The following is an 18,910-nucleotide window of genomic DNA, read 5'->3' as shown; positions in this document are numbered from 1 at the left end:
CACCACTTTTCAAGTGTAGCACAGAATAACAATCAAATTACTTGTCAACTTGACAGAAAAAAGTGTGATGTAGGCTAATCAGTGTTCTCCCTTGGATTTTCTGATGGAGTGGTGACTAATTTGCATAACACTAAATGTAATTGTTATGGTGATGTTTCTATTGTTTACCAAAAATGAAAGAGTCAGGTGGCCACCACTTTATAATTGCTCTGGGGAGAAAACTTTGCTTAATGTGAAATAAATTCAAATTATGAATAGAATTTATTAAATCGAATTAAGGACAATCGTTGCTTGGTGGTCTTCATTTTTAAAGTGAACCATTCCTGTTTTGCCCTCAGTGCGTGAAGTGATAACTGAGAAGCGACATTGGACAATCTCAGTCCTGTGCACCTTTCCGTGACTATTCACGAGTATACCCTTTACAGAGCAAAGTCTGTCACTCTAAACTAAATATATCATTATCATTGTCCATTATACTATTGTCCTTCTATGATAGAGGGACGGTGATTATTATACACTTAACAAGAATAAAATATCAGGCATGACGTCTGTAGTTTAATTTAAAACTTCAAATTTTATACGCATGGAAAGAACAGTAAAATGTTGCACTCGGTTGCAAAAACTTCACAATTTTGTGACAAACTGATGGTAAATCACAGTGATATTGAGGAAACGGTGTTGGTCATTGTTTTCATTACCAGAAAGTCACAATGAAATGTTACCACGCACAGGCACCTGTGGCCTGGGTTGTCTGTTAGATCGGTTGATTTTCTGCTTGATCTATCGATCCCGTACTTGATCTGCTCGCCACTGCAACCTTAGTTTAGGTATTTAGGTTGCAGTGGAGGGCTGGTTCAGGACAGGATCTATAGAATGAGCAGAAAATTGATCGATCTAACAGACTACCCAGCCCTTAGGCGCCTGTTACCATGGTAACACAGCGTGTTTGTAGACAAATGGGCTACAGATTGGGATATGTGGATACACTATCCAATCATATGATCTATAAGTCGGAAGCGATTCACACTCGAAGTCAAACCTGAAAAGAAAAAGTAAAATATTATTGGTTGGTAGTTTTAGTCTTTTGTGCCAAGATGTGATTCAATCGTTGTGTCAGCATCATTTTGAAGTTGATGTATAACGTACGCTATGTATCAAGCGGGATCTGTTCAATACAAACCAATGTATTTACTGAGTACAGTATTTTAATGTTGAATTTTCTTCTGCCCCATGTGCAAGAATTCTGTTCTCACACCAGAATGACATGATATCAAGGACTAGTTTTCCATTTATTTTGAAAAATTTTCCATCTGCAGCACTGACCCCGTGTTCACCAAACCCTTGTGAGAATGGAGCTACATGCACTCCCTTAGGCTGTGAATCCTACCGTTGCACCTGTCCTGGCTGCTACACTGGACAAAACTGCGAGACACGTAAGTTTTCGCACACCAGTTTTGATAGTGTTAGTTCACAAATACCTTTGTACCAACGTTTGGTCAGAATGTCTGTTTTGCAGGTTACCCAATCAAAATTGTCACTTTTGTGAAGCCAAGGAAAACAAGCTAACATGTTCGCAACCCAAATTTCTGTAACATTTTGAAAAATGTATATGACATCAACAAGCTAATGATATTCATGTATTATTCAAAAATTGACTGAACTTTAGAAGTTTGTTTTCCTTCCTCATGATATTTGCGTACAATGTAAAATCATGGTGGAAGAAATTACAATTGTTTCTTGGGTTCACTGTTCTATGGTTTAGTTGCTTGAAAGGTGTAGGATTAGATCATATGAGATGGATTCCTTGAAAATCTGAGTAATTATCTTTCCACATCCAACAAATTATTTTTCTTTACTTTGTCAGTTTGACGTTTGATTAAAAAGGAATTGACTGTGAATCCTTGTTTTTTGCAAGTTTCAGGATGTTTGCAGAATCTTTGAAAAAATGTACTAGGATGGACATGTGTAACCATTTATTTTTAAATTTCCATTCTCAGTATTTCATTTTAATTTCCATTACAGCACTTTGGTCAAGTAAAACAATAATACAACTATTTAAAAAAGTGTGAACTTTTTGTGAAAGTATTAAGTAATCAAAGACATGATATTGTGTGTGTTTATCATTAGAAACATGATATCTGTATCAAGCATATTTTCATTTCTGAGAGATTTATAATAAGATGTTAGGTCTCATTTTCATCAGATGACAACTCATCTTAACAGAATCAACTCGCTTTTTTTCCCCCACACTCCGACTTAAAAAATCTGAGCAATTGATATTATGTCTTCCATGCAGTACAAGATCCCTGCAGTACCAGTCCCTGCCAGAATGGAGGTACCTGCAGTCCATTCCAGGGTTCCTGCTTTCAATACCAGTGTACCTGTCCTACCTGCTTTACCGGATCAACTTGTTTAACTCGTAAGTGTCAAATTTTCAGGTTTGCCTGCTACCAGCCGAGTTAGTGTATAAGTACATGTTAATTTGATGTGCCTTAGAGGATATCAAGTCTTAGCATGGGTCATGTGATCATACTTCAAAACTGTAATGTAGAGACGGTTGTAATTGTGTAAATTGTCCTTGTTTTTGCAATTCTTGTCCTTGATACAATAATAGTGGATAAACCTTTCATATTATGAAATACAGTCAAACCTGTCCCAGTTGTCATCCTTTCAGATCGGTCACCTTCCTATAGTGGTCACCTTTTTGCAGTCCAGTAACATATTTACATGCCAAAGGCCCTCTTCAGAACAATCACCCCTCTTACATGTATGTGGTCAGAGGCGCCATGGAATTGCTCTAATTTGGAACAATGGCTGTGTATTATGAGATTTATATTTGACTCTATGACCTCTGTCAACAAATTCTTAGACTTAAAGCAAGAATCTCACAATTATTTCAGAAATTGAAGCCAAGTGTTATGATTTTCAGAGATTTATGATATTTAATTTTTGATTGATTGATTGATTGATTTTCAGCCGTCAACCAGTGTCAGCCAAATCAATGCCTGAACGGCGGCAATTGTATTCCAACGCCTGGCTCCTGTGAGCTGTTCACATGTGTGTGCACCAACTGCTATACAGGCACAAACTGCCAGACAAGTAGGTATCCATATCATTTTCCTCAACAGTGGACTGTGAACTTGTGCACCTGGTGTGCACGCATGCCTCAAAAGATATTTACCTATTCATTTTAGAGAATCAATTTTACTATAATTTCTAGAGTGACTTCCTAAAATTCACAAAACACAATCGCTATTAGGACTGTTTTCTTGATATTAACGCTTCATCAGCAGGCAGATAAAGTCTTTTAAAAATTTACAAATGTTGTAAAATAAAAGCAGAAAGTGTTTTTTGTCTATCCAAACAAAGCTGACAGGTTTTTAAAATTTTCTTTACAATTTGTAATTATTTAATACCTCTACTTCTTTATTTGTTTTTCTAAATTTCAGGGACTGATCAGTGTCAACCAAATCCATGTCTCAACGATGGATTTTGTTCTCAAATAGCCAATTCATGCACAGATTTTCGGTGCTTCTGTGCCTTCTGTTACACGGGAAATGACTGTGGAACCCGTAAGTATGAGAATGTTACATTTTTCACAATTTGTTCATATCAATACTGCACCCTCTACTGTGTTTCATTAATGAAGATATTTCCCATAGAAGGAGAAGTTTTTTAAGCTGATTTATTGAGTACACCATATACTAAAGATGTATCTTTCCACTTGCCATATGCTTTTTATGGCATGTGGGGGGAAAAAGAAAAGCAACACCCCCCAAAAAACAAACAAAAACCAAAAAAAACCAAATAACCCAAAATGAAAAATAAAACCCCCCAAAAAATATTTTATGTTATTCTTTGCGTGTCTGTTAAAGTTGATATGAAATGAAAAATAACATTATGACTTAAAAAAAAAACATGACACAGTCTGTGGCATGCAAACGCTGCAGTATGACTTTTCAGGTTTCTGAAATTTGTCCATCAATTTAGGAGTTCTGTGATATGTCATTGAGTCAACTGTACACAGTACATGTGGCATGTAAAGTTTTCTTAAAGCCCTAATAGCTGCGAATTTATGAACTTTTTTCACGATTTTATTTTCAAACCAAGTTGGTTCGTGTAAATGTGCTAACTGAAGGACATGTATAGAAGTATCACTGCTTGCTGAGTTGGACCGTGCATAAGCGTTTTATCAGGTTAAATAAAATGATAAATTATTGCCACACTCATAAAATGGCGCCCCACGGAAAAGTACCCAAAATGTAGTATTTCCTGCACATACATATTGTGATCATCCAAGAAACAAGCATGATGCTGTTTACTTGAACGCACAACACACAGTCATCTGGAATCTAAAGTGATGTTAAAACGTTTTAATTTACATGCCACTTTCGACACTTATGACAGTGTTATGGGTCTTATTCAAAGAAAACTCTTGGAAAACCGGGGGATATTTTGAGATCAGTTTATTATACATTCTCAGCTATGGGGGCTTTAAAGTTTAATGAGGAGGTCACCTGTGAAATAGTTACGCAAAAAAACTGGTGGGAAAGGACACACTTACAAACTGATTATTCAAACTGTTTTGGCTACAGGTCTAGATCAGTGTTCTCCAAACCCATGTCAGAATGGAGGCACATGTTCACCTCAAGGGGATTCTTGTGTTGTTTACTCTTGCGCTTGTGAAGGTTGCTGGTCTGGAACCAACTGCGAGACACGTAAGTGTGCACCATGGCACTTTGACTGACATGTTTCTTTTTTTACAGTATTTTGACTATTTATAAAAACAAAAGTTCAAAACCAATGACACTTATCCCTTCAATTAATATAAGCATAGACCCTGGTCTTTTTGAAGGGTCTGATTTAATTAATTAGTAAGATTGAGATTTTCATGCTGTATATACCGGTATTGACTACATCAATGTGTCACTGTGTTTCTTCCTTTGCCGCTGTAGTCCAAGATCCGTGTGCCAACAGTCCATGCTTTAATGGAGGTACCTGTGTGCAGACTTCATGCACATCCTACACATGCTCGTGTCCAGAGTGCTATGAGGGACAGTACTGTCAATCACGTAAGTCCACAAGGCCCCTGTTTCAGTAGAGTTGACTCCTCAGGATGTTGGAACTTTAGAGCTCCATCACATGTAATGTATAATGTATGATACATTTTTCAGTAATTCTGTTCTGTTTTGGTGATACAGTTTTTTTGTACAGCTCCAAATCGCGTTTACTGTTGAACCTGTCAACAGTCTGTACTTGTGTAGTGCCTGATATGATTGCCTGCCAACTGAATTTCAGTTCAGTACTGCGATTCATTCATTTGTAGCATAATTGTACAAAATACATTTGTTGGTGAAGCTAATTCTTCACCATTCAACTAACTTTTAGAAGGAGAATAAAATGTACTTGTTTCACTGAACAAAGATAATGAAATTTTTATCAAAAGTTGCAGCTACCAGTGACATTGCAAAAGCCTTGTAGCTCATACTAAAATATGTAGAGAGTCAGACCTCAAATCTTTCAAGTTCAGTTCTGCTCTTACCATCAAATATGAAGAGAAAATGTGAGCAAACTTTCCTTTTTGCTAATTATAAAGAAAACTTTCAAATTCAAAGTGTACAAAAATATTGATAAATACGTCAAAAGTGATAGCATTTAAATTTTGTAAATATTTTACAAAGTGTATATGTAGCTTCTATCCTGACAAAGAAATCGTTGTCATAATCACCAAAAAAAGGCTCTAGCAGACTTCTATACAGTATATGTGTTATTTGTGTTTATTATGTGACAGGAATCAACCAATGTTCACCAAATCCATGTCAGAACAATGCAAGGTGTGTTCCGGAGGCAAATTCCTGTGAACTGTTTTCCTGCTCATGTTTTGGGTGCTACACAGGCACAAGATGTGAAACACGTAAGTGTGACCTATTTGTAGCGTGTTCCTTCAAAGTGAGAGACCTAAACTTTTGATTGAAATTTCCCTGAGGAAATTTATTTGAAATGAAGAATTAAAATCAGAGATCACCATGCAAAATTTTGATACCAAAGAAACAAATTTCCCAGTATTTACTGATACCAGGAATTCAAAATGGCTGCCATCCCTATATAACTCTTTTGGGAAAGTTTTGATTTTCACAAAAAAGGCTGATGACCATTGCAATTGTATTTACTTACTAAGCTTCAAGATGAGACCCCACAAGAAGTAGACTAAATGTATTGCAGATGTTTGAGAGTTAAGATATCAGTCCCAGAGGTGCTTCTACATTGTATCTCAAACTGATTTTAGTTTCAAAGACGTGATCATCTCACTTACAATCAATTCAAAGTTGCAAGATATAACTTTGTTAAGTACATGTAATTCGAGTGTTTGTTCTTCTTTATGAGCCACATTTTCTGAAAATGTCACAAGAAATCTGTGAAAAGTTTGTCAGAAGTTTCAGACAAATAATATATCACTGTATCTCTGAGTGAATTTATTCTCAGATTCAGGTATATTTCTATGGCTCTTCACCCAAGGTGTCACTTTCCCCATTTTTTTGCTCATCAGTATTGAACCCATGCTCACCCAACCCCTGTGTGAATAGTGGAGTATGCAGCCAAAGAAGCTGTGAGAGTTTCTTCTGTCAGTGCCCATCTGCCGGATGCTTTAGTGGTGACAGATGTGAAATTTGTAAGTTGGCATTCTACTCCGCAGATATTTTTTCCTCCCAAATACTATTTTTATAGCGATTTAATGTAGATATTTCAATATCAGTAATGGGAAGCTGGAGATGTTATTATGTGCTATGTAATTGTACTGTCATATCTCTCGAAAGAATGAACAAGATTTGCCGTGTACATTATCCAAAGTGTCCATGTGACCAGAACCAGCCAAGCTGTGCAGAAATGCAAAAAGTTAACATATTTTGTATTGTGATTGTCATGGCAAATCAAGCTGGAATATACTAACATCCCCACATGCTTGCCTAAACATTCTACTTTGCATCAGTTTTTTTCAACCATACAAAGCTGACATTGATGTGCAGCAAGAATCAACTTTATACCTGTTCCACTCTGCACTAATTCTCTAACTCTCTGTAGCACTAATGCTCTAATACACTAATAGCTTACCAGGTTTTGTGGGAATCAGCTCAGCTCCTGCAAAGAAGCCAGTTTTGTGTGTGTACACACCACGTACTGTGTTGTACAGCTACTCTGTTATATATATCTCTTTACTCAACACAGTGTGCCTTGTGCTGTTTTGAAAACTTTTCATATAATATTATGATTGCCCCTCCCCCTCAAATGTCAATAAAAATACATTTCCTCTATCATGTGAAATTCAATCTTCACAGCAAATGTATGCATAGATCTGACCAAATGTGGTGGTCAAAATGTTCCTTTACAGTTAGAAATACGTGCAGAGTTAGTATCTGCTGTCTCGGATTTCAAATATTATTAATTTTAGGTAGTTGTTATTAGCGTTATCATTACTTTTTCCAGGTTGTATCATTTGATAAAAGAAATTTTTCAAAGGGCTCATAAACAAATACAAAGCAAGATTTTGATTCAAACTCATTTATTTCTGTTAAATTTACAGCTAAATTGTTAATCCCTGTGCCTGTGCTGAATGCTCTGACTTTTACTTCACTGAAATCTTATGTCCGCTTTCTTATCATGTGCAGTGCACAGCCTCAGACCCTTTGGTTCCACCAACCACCAAATCTGAGTGTGCATCCAACCTTAGCATTTCACAGAATATCAGGCCATAAAATACGGCATTGTGGGGGTGAAAATTTCAACAACTTAGGCTAGACAGGTCCTTTGACGAATGTTTGCACTCTCATGAACATCCTTGCTCTGCAAGTTTTCTATATTTCTTCCATCATAACAATCAAATGCTCATGTACCGTATAGCTGTTTTTTGTACGTTTATTCAGGTAAGAAAACCAGTTCTCTCTGGTCATTGTTTTGTTACGTGATGTCGTTTCTGTTTACTATTTTCATGTTTTCTTTAAACAAAACTGAACATATTTATTCATTTGGTTGCATTTTTTCCATTATTTTAATTTTGCAGTGTGTGTAAACATGCCAACGGGTGCTTCCATTGTGTGTAAATTGCAAAATATGTCTTCCATTATTGCACATCATAATTTTGTTTCACGCATATTAGTCTTTTAAGTTTTTAAAAATATATGATAAACTGTAGCATGTCTTAGGCAGAACATGAATCAAATACTGCTAGTGAAAACAGAAATTTCTAGTCTTGCCCCAAAAACTTGTATGTGGTATGGCCATGGGATACAGTACATCATGGATGTGATGCATATCAAACTAGATGCTGTGGCAATGTCTGGTTAATTTTAAGTACTTTTTGAAAGTTTACATCATGTTCACTGTAGTTATGAATATTAGTATGAACTGAGATAGTGGTGCCTGGTACAAAAAAGAAAGAAAAACAAGCAAACAAACAAAAATCTAGCATTATGTACAGTGAATATGTAGAGTTGGAGAAATTGCTTGCCTTGAAGTTACAGTGTAGTATTTTTCTTCTTGAAATTTAGTGTTGAATCCATGTGATCCTAATCCATGTTCCAATGGTGGTACCTGTGTCCAGGATATCAATTCCTGTACTTCATACACCTGTACTTGTCAAGAATGCTGGACGGGGACTACCTGTACTACACGTACGTCTAGAAATTCATGTGTAACAGTTGAATTTTGTGTGCAGTGTGCAGCAGTGTGCAGCAGTGTGCAAAAGATTGGATGTGTTCCCCATGTGATGTTTGTGTTTGTGTGTGGCCATTGTGTTTTATAACCATCTATCAAGCTTTGTTGTATACGGAACAATGACTTATGAATGCATGAATTCATATATTATACTGTTGTACAGGTGTCTGCAAACGGGAAGTTACAGGACTGTGGGCCACAATAGGGGATTACTGATGATGTAGTCATTTGCATACACTGGGCGAATTCTTATAGCATTGCTTTGACGGTATGATAAATTTGGATAATCATGATGGACACTTTCGTGTATGCAAAGAGGGGTCAAATGGTCGGACAGGGAACACATTTTGAAACTTATGCGTTCTCCGACAAAAACGGAACATTTTTTCAGTTTATTTTTGACTCAAGTTTAGTCACTATATATTCAGAGACATCATATGCAAAATTCACTTATTGTGAAAGCCTTAAATATGGCAAAATCATGGGATTCCGGGACTAAATACGGCACGTCCAATGAGTAGCCTGGCTTTTTCACATTTACATAGATTTTAATAATCTGGGTTTTATAGGGGAAGTTCCTGTATGAGAGCAATGTACTGTGTTGATGCGTGTCAAATTTCTCTGCAAGGCTGGATTGGTAGGAAAAACAAGAACACACAATCTGCTGAGGAAAGAGTTTCCGTAATAATGTGGTGCAAAAAAGAAAGAAATCCTAGTTGATGGGTGAAAAAAGTATTGTATTTGCCCAATGCCATACAGTATTTTTTGTAAGAAATGATTCCACATGAATTTGGTCAAAAGTCAATTCAAAGTAACTGAGTAAGTTCAATTAGTTAGGATTAGGACACTGTAATGGCCTTGCATGGTAGAGAATGGATGTAGGACCACCAATAATGCATTTGATAGTCGTTCTTGGAACAATCAAAAGAATGTACTCATCCTCTATACTTGCACCAGTTACAATATCATTCTGTTATGCGTCTGATATGTCCTGTAACTTCTCAACCTGTCTTTTTCACCCAAATGCTTCTAGCATACGATCCTTGTCAGCCAAATCGATGTTTGAATGGAGCAGCGTGTCAACCCTCGGCCATAAACTGTCGGGAATTCTCCTGTACATGTGTTGGATGTTTTGAGGGCGATTTCTGTGAATCTTGTAAGTGCCATTTTTAATTTCTGTCTCATTTTAAATATCAAGATCTGTATACCGGTACACATATTACTCCCCTTATTATGAAGTGTGTGCTATGTTGTTTTCAAACCGTGAGAGGACCTTTTTATAACCACCTTTAGCATGTTGATATCAGTACAAGAACAACTAAAGTAATGTATTGTACTTGTGTGTTGCCTTGGTGAATGATACAATATCATCATCTATCCAGAGCTATTATTCACACACCCTGGTTCTTGAAATCAGATCCTGGTGGGTATCTATGAGGAACGTTCATGAAAACTAACCACTTTTTTAGCATACTGTACTATTATGTATTATTGAAATATTGTGACAAATGACATTTAGCATGTACAATGCCACATATTGTGATAGTGTACATGTAAACCATGTCAAAAGATTGCTTTGTATCAAAGTGCAATATGACAGTCACAACAATGTATTACTTTCCAGCTGTAGCTGCTAATGTATGACAAAATTTACATCCAGCTATGCATAATATATCTAGCACTTATTTTACTATTTGGGAAAACATTGTTCTATAATTCAGAATTATTCAAAACATATGGCTCTTCCATTTTCAGTCATCAATCAGTGTGTGCCATCACCATGCCTGAATGGAGGATTCTGTTCGCCCATTTCCCAATCCTGTACTGATTACACCTGCTCCTGCCCACAGTGTTATACGGGTTTCAACTGTGGACAAAGTAGGTTAAGTTTAAGTTTAGTTTCTCAACTCCTTTTGTGGTAAATTGTGGTTAAGATTAATTTAAGTAAATGTAGGTTACCTGAAGAAAATTTTAATGGCCATCAACACATCCTCTTAATGAAGTTGAATAATATTTGCAAGCCAGTTGAAGCTTGTGAGGTCTCTGTTTTCAGGTCAGTTTTATTTGTGGCTCTCACACATCCTACTAACCTCACAGAAATGCTTTCTTGAAGTCAATGAAAGAGATGTAAAAGATTTTATTACAAATTTTTTTCATTGTGTTTCTGGTAGGAGTTGATCCATGTTCAAGCGGCCCATGTCAAAACGGTGGAACCTGCCAAAACTTTGGCTCGTGTTTCACTTACACCTGTACATGTCCAGGCTGTTATACTGGTACCAATTGTGACACATGTAAGTACATGTTTTTGGTAGTTGTCTTATCCTTGTTTTCTCTATGTTTTGATTTGTGTTTTGTGTTTGTAGCATGTGACAACTTCACAGAATCATGACTGCATGTTGCAGATTCTCATAACCATTTTCTGGTGAAATGATGTGGACAAATCACGATTCGAAATGATGTTACGCGTATCAAAATGACGACAGCAAAGAGCAGATATTCAGACCTTGTACAGGGGTAGTAACAGGCATACACATGTTTCTCTCAATGCAAGTATAATTCTATGAAGAAAACATCCATTAGCATCTGAAATCATGAAAATAAATATGAAAATACATAGCTGTTGATGCATCTATTCATTATTATTGTACTTTTGGTTCTAGGCTATGAACACAATAATTACACATTCTGTGTCATGTCTATTGCCTTCATTCAGTGCAAGAACCATGTGTTTCCAACCCCTGCCTGAATGGTGCCACTTGCATACAGACATCATGTACCAGCCGCACTTGCCAGTGTGCAGGATGCTACCCAGGCATTTCCTGTCAGTCTTTGCAAGATCCCTGTCAGCCAAACAGGTGTTTGAATGGCGGTGTGTGTTCAGCCGTGGCAAACTCATGCACTGACTACACCTGTACATGTACAACCTGCTATACTGGCAACAACTGTGAGCAACGTAAGTGTTATTTTACTCTTTTTTCCCCAATATCATGTTTCTTGCCACTTTAAACTGTTCACCCCAATTTCTTGTAAATAGGTCCATTCTCACCATTGATCACTATTACTTTGGACCAAACCATGGTGGTTAAAGGGTGGAGATGACACTCATGTGCTCTCTGTGAACAGTTAACTCCAACACATACTTGTGATAACTGCACTGCGGCATTCACATCTTCAAATTAAAACTTGTTTACAGTTCACATTCGCTTGACTGAGCTAGTGGGGTAAAATAATCAAAGATTGAAATGAGAATTGCCCAATCATTCACCATATCTTGTGTTATCAATTTCAAAGAGGGCCTCTTGAGTAGTTGAAGATAGTTTTATGTCATTCTATCAATTCACTTGTATTTCTGTTTGCAGGTCTAAATCCATGCCAGCCAAACCCGTGTGAGAACAGCGGTTTCTGTATTCAAGTGTCATGTACACAATACCAATGTCAATGCCAACAGTGCTACACAGGAACGACATGCTCAACTCGTGAGTGTTACTGGTTTTCATCTTTTGCTTGGTCAGAGTTTCTAAGTTGCAGTCAAATTTTCAGTTTCATCATCACAATGCCATTTTAGATCAGAGAAAAAAATTGAGTCATAGCAATTTTAAAACATGAATTTTCACCTTTTTATGAGCTTTTGATGAGGCGGACATTACAAGATAATTTATGAAAATCAAGACAGAAATATCTTGTAAAACTTTGAAAAGTCAGAGTCGATTTCTGATCATGAAATATACTTTCTAACATTTTACAAAGGCAACGACTACCGGTACCCCATTAGATCCAGCTATTGGTGGGAAGATTCGGTCCTCCATGTGGAGAATTAAGCTATATATCAAGGCATTTACGGTACAGCTGCCTCACATCTTACAGTTGTGTTTTTTCTATAACAGGATTGGATCAGTGTTCTCCAAATCCTTGCTCCAATGGTGGTACCTGCGTAGGCATCCCAGGATCATGCACACAGTACTCATGTCAGTGTATGGGCTGTTACACTGGTCAGACTTGCGACATATGTGAGTGTTGTTGCTGAACTTGTAGTATTACCACTGATGCACTGCAGCAAAACAAGTGTGCTTACCTACCACTCTCTACAGACAAATATTGTTTACTAACCAGATGACTCATTGGTATTTGTACAAAGTAGACACTTGATTTTGTTGCTGCGATAAACGTTATCCTGTTCGTTATTATGACTGCACTGATATACCTGTAGAATCCGTCAAACAGATAATGTAAGATAATGTGAAAATCAAGGTGCCTAAAGTTTAAGATAGAATGCACCATCGGAGACATAAATTTGTACTCTCAATTTTTTACAAATCTTCTTAGAACTACTGCTTGTAGGGGCTCATTTTAAAGCTCTCAGAGTAAGAAAAATATTCAATGCTTTAGTTTTTTGCAAATGAAAAGTGAATTTTGTCCATAGAGTATACACGGAGACGGCGGCCAATTTGAATGTCAAATATCAGTAAATGTTATGTAATTTGCTTCCTTAATACCAAACTTGCACAGTGAACCCGATTTTTACTCTTGATTGGTAAGAGGATGATTGAAGGTTTAAGTGAGGAAAGTTTGAGCAAGTTTGAGCAAAAGTTTGTTTTTCACTTTCGAGGTGCATACTACCTAAACTCTGCTCGGGAGAAAAATGTCTGCATGATGTCATAGGTCACCAGGGGGTCAGGGTGCAAGGGGTTAACCTTGTTAGTGGCCCCAATAACAGCACCTGGCACTGGCACACAGTAAGACTAATGGCTCAAAAAAAAGGAAATTTAGAAATTAAGAAAGCGTCTGATGAACCATACATGACTTCTCAAGTGGTGTTTGATGTTTGAAATGGTCATTCAGTAGACCTCAGTTCCTGGTCAAACAGTCATTTTGTTACTCTTTGTCATTTTGTTTTGCTAGTGCTGAACCCATGCAGTCCTAATCCCTGTCAGAATGCTGCAACGTGCTCACAAGTATCATGCACAGAGTATTCCTGCACCTGTATGGGCTGTTACACTGGAACCAACTGCGAGAGACGTAAGTTCAGCAACAGACATGGAGCTCATTCTTTTGCTCAGCAGTGTGTCTATGACTGCATTATCTGTATAGCAACTCTGAACATGTGTCCGTATGTATTTGTACATGTGTGTGCACTTCACAAATTGCACGACACTTCCTATATTGCCTTTAAATTGAACACCCCCAGGGGAGGGGAATTGGCAAGAGGAAGGAAGAATCCCTAAAAGGTATAGGAGCAAAGCTGTGTTGTGTACAAGTAAAATCACACTGGGCAAGATGACAACAGCTCTCATTGAATGTGTGTTAAAAATCAAAGAAACATCTGTTGGAATTGTGTGTTACTGTCATAAAATTATGCGTGAAGTTTTTACGAGTGTCATGGAAGGCTAAGATGGGTGTCCAGTACAGTGTATGTGAAACCAGGAACACAACTGGACCATGGTGCAGACAAAATCAAATGCAAAACACCCAATCATATAATTATTTATATTCCTGTGCATGCAATTATCCTTACGCATTCATTTGAATTACTATATAACATGACTTTTTCAGCATCTGTCTTCCTCAGAACAGTGCAGTAATCAGAGTTTAATAGTTTTACTCCATAGTGAAGGACTATTGCAAATCAATTAACCTTGAATTTTATTTCTTGCAGTGATGGACCCATGTCAACCAAACCGCTGTCTCAATGGAGCTAGATGTTTTAGTCTGCTGAACTCCTGTACTGAATTCACCTGTGAATGTTCAGGCTGCTATGATGGCCAATTCTGCGAACGACGTAAGAAAAATTCAAATTTTTAGCTCCCATACTACTGTATGTATACATGCTACCTTGCCATATGCATAAGCCACATTACCATGTGTATATATGCCACATTGCCATGTGTATATTTGCCATATTGCCATATGTACCATATTGAATAGATGTATATTTGTTGCCAAGGCAACACCTGGCATTTGATAAGGAGTCATCCCTTTTTCTTGATGGAGAATAATATTTTTTTGAACTACGAATTGATAATTTGTGCAGCTTTTTGAATTATTGTTCATGCCATATTCTTCCGTTCTCACAATGTTCACATTAGAATCTGCAATACATGCACTGTGAGTGAGAATATACAATCTTTGCTGTGTGTAATTTCAGAAGACATGTAACACAGTGTACTTATTATGTATACAATGTATTTTACATCTATGCCTAATAATATCATACTTAGTTTTTCGTTTTTAGCTCCCATAGCCATATGTATATATGGCAATGGAAGCTATTCTTATAGGCTAGGGAAATGTCTGTATGTATGTATGTCTGTATGTCTGTATGTCTGTATGTCTGTGTGTCTGTATGTCTGTATGTCTGTATGTCTGTATGTCTGTCCGTCAACATCAAAAACTCCAAAACCGCTGTACATTCATCTTGATATTTGGTGTGTACATGGATGATGGGCTGTAGATGAGATTTTGTTCAAATGAAGTTGTCATTGCAAAAATATGCAAATTAAGTGAAAAAATGTAAAAACAGTCAAAATTGAAAAAACTCAATAACCACTGAGCAGATTACATGAAAAATTAGCATGTAAGTACTTTGGGCTGACATGAAATGATGTGCACATCTTGGGTCAGTATCTTGGACTTGCTATTTTCATGAATTTTTTGTAATTTTCTCCCATTTTTGGTCAAAAAATCTCCTGCTCTGAAACCACAAGTCCGATTGATTTGAAACTTGGTATGGAAGTGCATAGGAGTGACCTTTCCAAATTTGGGCAAATCGTGGTGAAATTTGCATATTTTCAGTTTACACGTCCATAGACTCCCATGTATAAGGCAGATCTCCATAGACTCCCATGTATAAGGCGAGAAAAATAAAAATTTAGTTTCTCATCGTATTCATATTGCAAAAAGGATGCAGTGACACAATTTTTAGTCCCCACGGATGAAGTCCAGTGAGCTTATAGATTGGGTCATGTCCGTCTGTTCGTCCATCCGTGAGTCCATCCGTTCACGCATATATCTCGGATTTGTACCTCATTAATTATGCACATATCTAATTTTGAGCGAGCCAATAGAGCTAGAGGTCTGATTTTGGTATATAGGATAACTTAGCAATACAATTTTTTTGACAAAATGTCATGTGACCTCGGTGACCTTTGACCTCAAATATACATATTTGTCCATAACTCAGTAACCACAAGTGCTACAGCCTTCATGTATGGTATGATGGGACACCTTATGACGCCACATATTGTACCTCATTAATTATGTGCATATCTAATTTTGAGCGAGCCAATAGAGCTAGAGGTCTGATTTTTGGTATATAGGGATAACTTAGCAAAACAATTTTTTTGACAAAATGTCATGTGACCTCGGTGACCTTTGACCTCAAATATACATATTTGTCCATAACTCAGTAACCACAAGTGCTACAGCCTTCATGTATGGTATGATGGGACACCTTATGACGCCACATATTGTACCTCATTATTATGCACATATCTAATTTTGAGCGAGCCAATAGAGCTAGAGGTCTGATTTTTGGTATATAGGGATAACTTAGCAATACAATTTTTTTGACAAAATGTCACGTGACCTCGGTGACCTTTGACCTCAAATATACATATTTGTCCATAAACTCAGTAACCACAAGTGCTACAGCCTTCATGTATGGTATGATGGGACACCTTATGACGCCACATATTGTACCTCATTAATTATGCACATATCTAATTTTGAGCGAGCCAATAGAGCTAGAGGTCTGATTTTTGGTATATAGGGATAACTTAGCAATACAATTTTTTTGACAAAATGTCACGTGACCTTGGTGACCTTTGACCTCAAATATACATATTTGTCCATAACTCGTAACCACAAGTGCTACACCCTTCATGTATGGTATGATGGGACAGCTTATGACGCCACATATTGTACCTCATTAATTATGCGCATATCTAATTTTGAGCGAGCCAATAGAGCTAGAGGTCTGATTTTTGGTATATAGGGATAACTTAGCAAAACAATTTTTTGACAAAATGTCATGTGACCTCGGTGACCTTGGACCTCAAATATACATATTTTTCCATAACTCTGTAACCACAAGTGCTACACCCTTCATGTTGGTATGATTGGACACCTTATGACGCCACATACTGTACCTCTAAATTATGCGCATATCTCATTCTGAGAGAGCCAATAGAGCTGGATGTCTGATTTTTGGTATATAGGGATAACTAAGGAGAGAAATTTTTGACCAAATGTCATGTGACCTCGATGACCTTTTACCTAAAATATATGTTTATGTCAATAAATAAGTAACCACAAGTGCTATGTCCTTTGTATTTAGTAGGGTGGGAGACCTTATGACAACACACGCTTTACCTCATTAATTATGTACACATCTAATTCTGGGCAAGCGAATAGAGCTAGAGATCTGATTTTTGGCATACAGGGATTAATTAGCAATATAATTTTTTTTTTCAAAATGTCATGTGACCTCGATGACCTTTGACCTTGATTATACATATATATGCATATTTCAGTAACCACAAGTTCTATACCCTCCAATTTTGATAGGATATTAGACCTTAAGATGTCACATCTTGTACCTCATTTATAATGCGCATATGTATTTCTTGGCTGGCCAATACTGCTAGAGGTCTGATCTTTTTTCCCGATTTAGAACCATAACTTAGACATGCCTCATGTGTTTCAAATTGGGAACAACGACATAGACGTATGTGCCCATAGATCCCAACATATACACTCCAGTGATACTTCTTAATGACCACATTTTCCTGCCCCATCAAGACTAATACTCCTATTACAAGTGGGGACTATGTCATTGTAAATGACTTGTTGAGTTAATGGTTGTATCACAGTATTCGATATATCTAATTCTGTATTTTTGCCATTTTATATTCTGAATAATTACATTAAACATATTTCACTGTCTCCAGTACATTTCATTTAAGTATTTTCACTTCATGCACTTTATCCCTTTCACACATGTTCAAATATCTGACCAGAGAACAAACACTAAATAGTCCAGGATGGGAGCTACAGTGTCATTGACGCTATTTTTTATCTGAGCTATTACATGTACTTTGAATTTAAAGCCATCGAAAAATGTGTGAATAATTTGATCTGAAACAATTTAATATTGAAGGCTTTGAGCATAGAGACCCATGTTTTACTGACCAGTTTTAAGTGTTGTATACTTTTGTCAGTCCGTAAAGGGCTTGCTACACTCACTTGACAACCGTTTTCTTTTTCTCTGTCTTGTTCAGTGATTAATCCATGCCAGCCCAACCCGTGCCTCAATCAGGGATTTTGTATCCAGTCATCCTGTACTGAATACAGCTGTCAATGTCCATCTTGTTACGAAGGCAATAACTGTGAAACACGTAAGTTCAGCACAAATGACAAGACTTCCTCTACACCCTGCTGGTACCTGAAATCAGTTTGTCAGAGGGCGTGCCTCAGAGGATGCACATCTGGTCAAGCATAGAAGGGGCTTTTATGTTGGGTTTATTTCTAGGGAGTTACGGTAACCAGAAATATAGTATAAAAGAAAAGGCTGTGGAGGGGCCACAATTGAATGTACTTCGACATCAGAAATTGGATGCCAGCAATGGAAAGTTCTGTGGGCTCACATTATATCTAAGCATGTGTAATCAATGGGATTTTTTGATATATTCTCCATATTCTCAGAGAAGCACCGGATGAGCCAAACAGTTAAGTGCACACCAATCTCAAAAATTTTCTGCTGTAGATTGTCAAGTGAACTTTATGGCCACTATGATGTGAGCAAATCGTGTTTGTTATTACTTGTTTTTATTGTTTTGTCTTCTCATCATATTTTGACAGGACTGGACCAATGCTCACCCAACCCATGCTCAAATGGTGGCACATGTTTCCCGTCTCCTGGCTCTTGTGTACTTTACTCCTGCTTTTGTGCTGGGTGCTTCACCGGAGATAGATGTGAAACAGGTACAAAAGAACTAACTAGAATCCAAGCTGTATCTGAGTGAGGCTGTGTGATTACTAGACTGAAAGACTCAATCATTCTGTGGCACTCCAGGACCTCTGACTTCTTTTCCATTCTTATATAAGAATATTTGCGTGTTTGGAATACAACTGAAAGTACAAGGTTTAGTAATATCTGACGATTATTCAAAATCTGTATGAAGTTCAAGTTATCACGACACTGGAT

General features: G+C 37.1%; 1 protein-coding gene across 1 annotated transcript in view; it reads left to right on the top strand.

The window, feature by feature from the left end:
• LOC139151079 (uncharacterized) overlaps positions 1-18,910 on the top strand; it is a 270,051-nt gene that overhangs the window by 25,999 nt on the left and 225,142 nt on the right. The window contains exons 19-37 of the mRNA XM_070723612.1: positions 1,317-1,433; positions 2,297-2,419; positions 2,977-3,099; positions 3,450-3,572; positions 4,596-4,718; positions 4,956-5,072; positions 5,792-5,914; positions 6,548-6,670; positions 8,544-8,666; positions 9,743-9,865; positions 10,465-10,587; positions 10,881-11,000; positions 11,423-11,662; positions 12,069-12,185; positions 12,594-12,716; positions 13,609-13,725; positions 14,363-14,485; positions 17,985-18,101; positions 18,565-18,687. Of these exons, the coding sequence (XP_070579713.1) occupies positions 1,317-1,433; positions 2,297-2,419; positions 2,977-3,099; positions 3,450-3,572; positions 4,596-4,718; positions 4,956-5,072; positions 5,792-5,914; positions 6,548-6,670; positions 8,544-8,666; positions 9,743-9,865; positions 10,465-10,587; positions 10,881-11,000; positions 11,423-11,662; positions 12,069-12,185; positions 12,594-12,716; positions 13,609-13,725; positions 14,363-14,485; positions 17,985-18,101; positions 18,565-18,687 (2,421 nt within the window). The remainder of the gene's footprint in view (positions 1-1,316; positions 1,434-2,296; positions 2,420-2,976; positions 3,100-3,449; positions 3,573-4,595; positions 4,719-4,955; positions 5,073-5,791; positions 5,915-6,547; positions 6,671-8,543; positions 8,667-9,742; positions 9,866-10,464; positions 10,588-10,880; positions 11,001-11,422; positions 11,663-12,068; positions 12,186-12,593; positions 12,717-13,608; positions 13,726-14,362; positions 14,486-17,984; positions 18,102-18,564; positions 18,688-18,910) is intronic.

Source organism: Ptychodera flava, chromosome 15 (genome assembly GCF_041260155.1).
Source record: "Ptychodera flava strain L36383 chromosome 15, AS_Pfla_20210202, whole genome shotgun sequence".
Taxonomy (NCBI): domain Eukaryota; kingdom Metazoa; phylum Hemichordata; class Enteropneusta; family Ptychoderidae; genus Ptychodera; species Ptychodera flava.
Note: the sequence above shows the minus strand (reverse complement) of the source record. Positions and strands in the feature narration are given on the sequence as shown.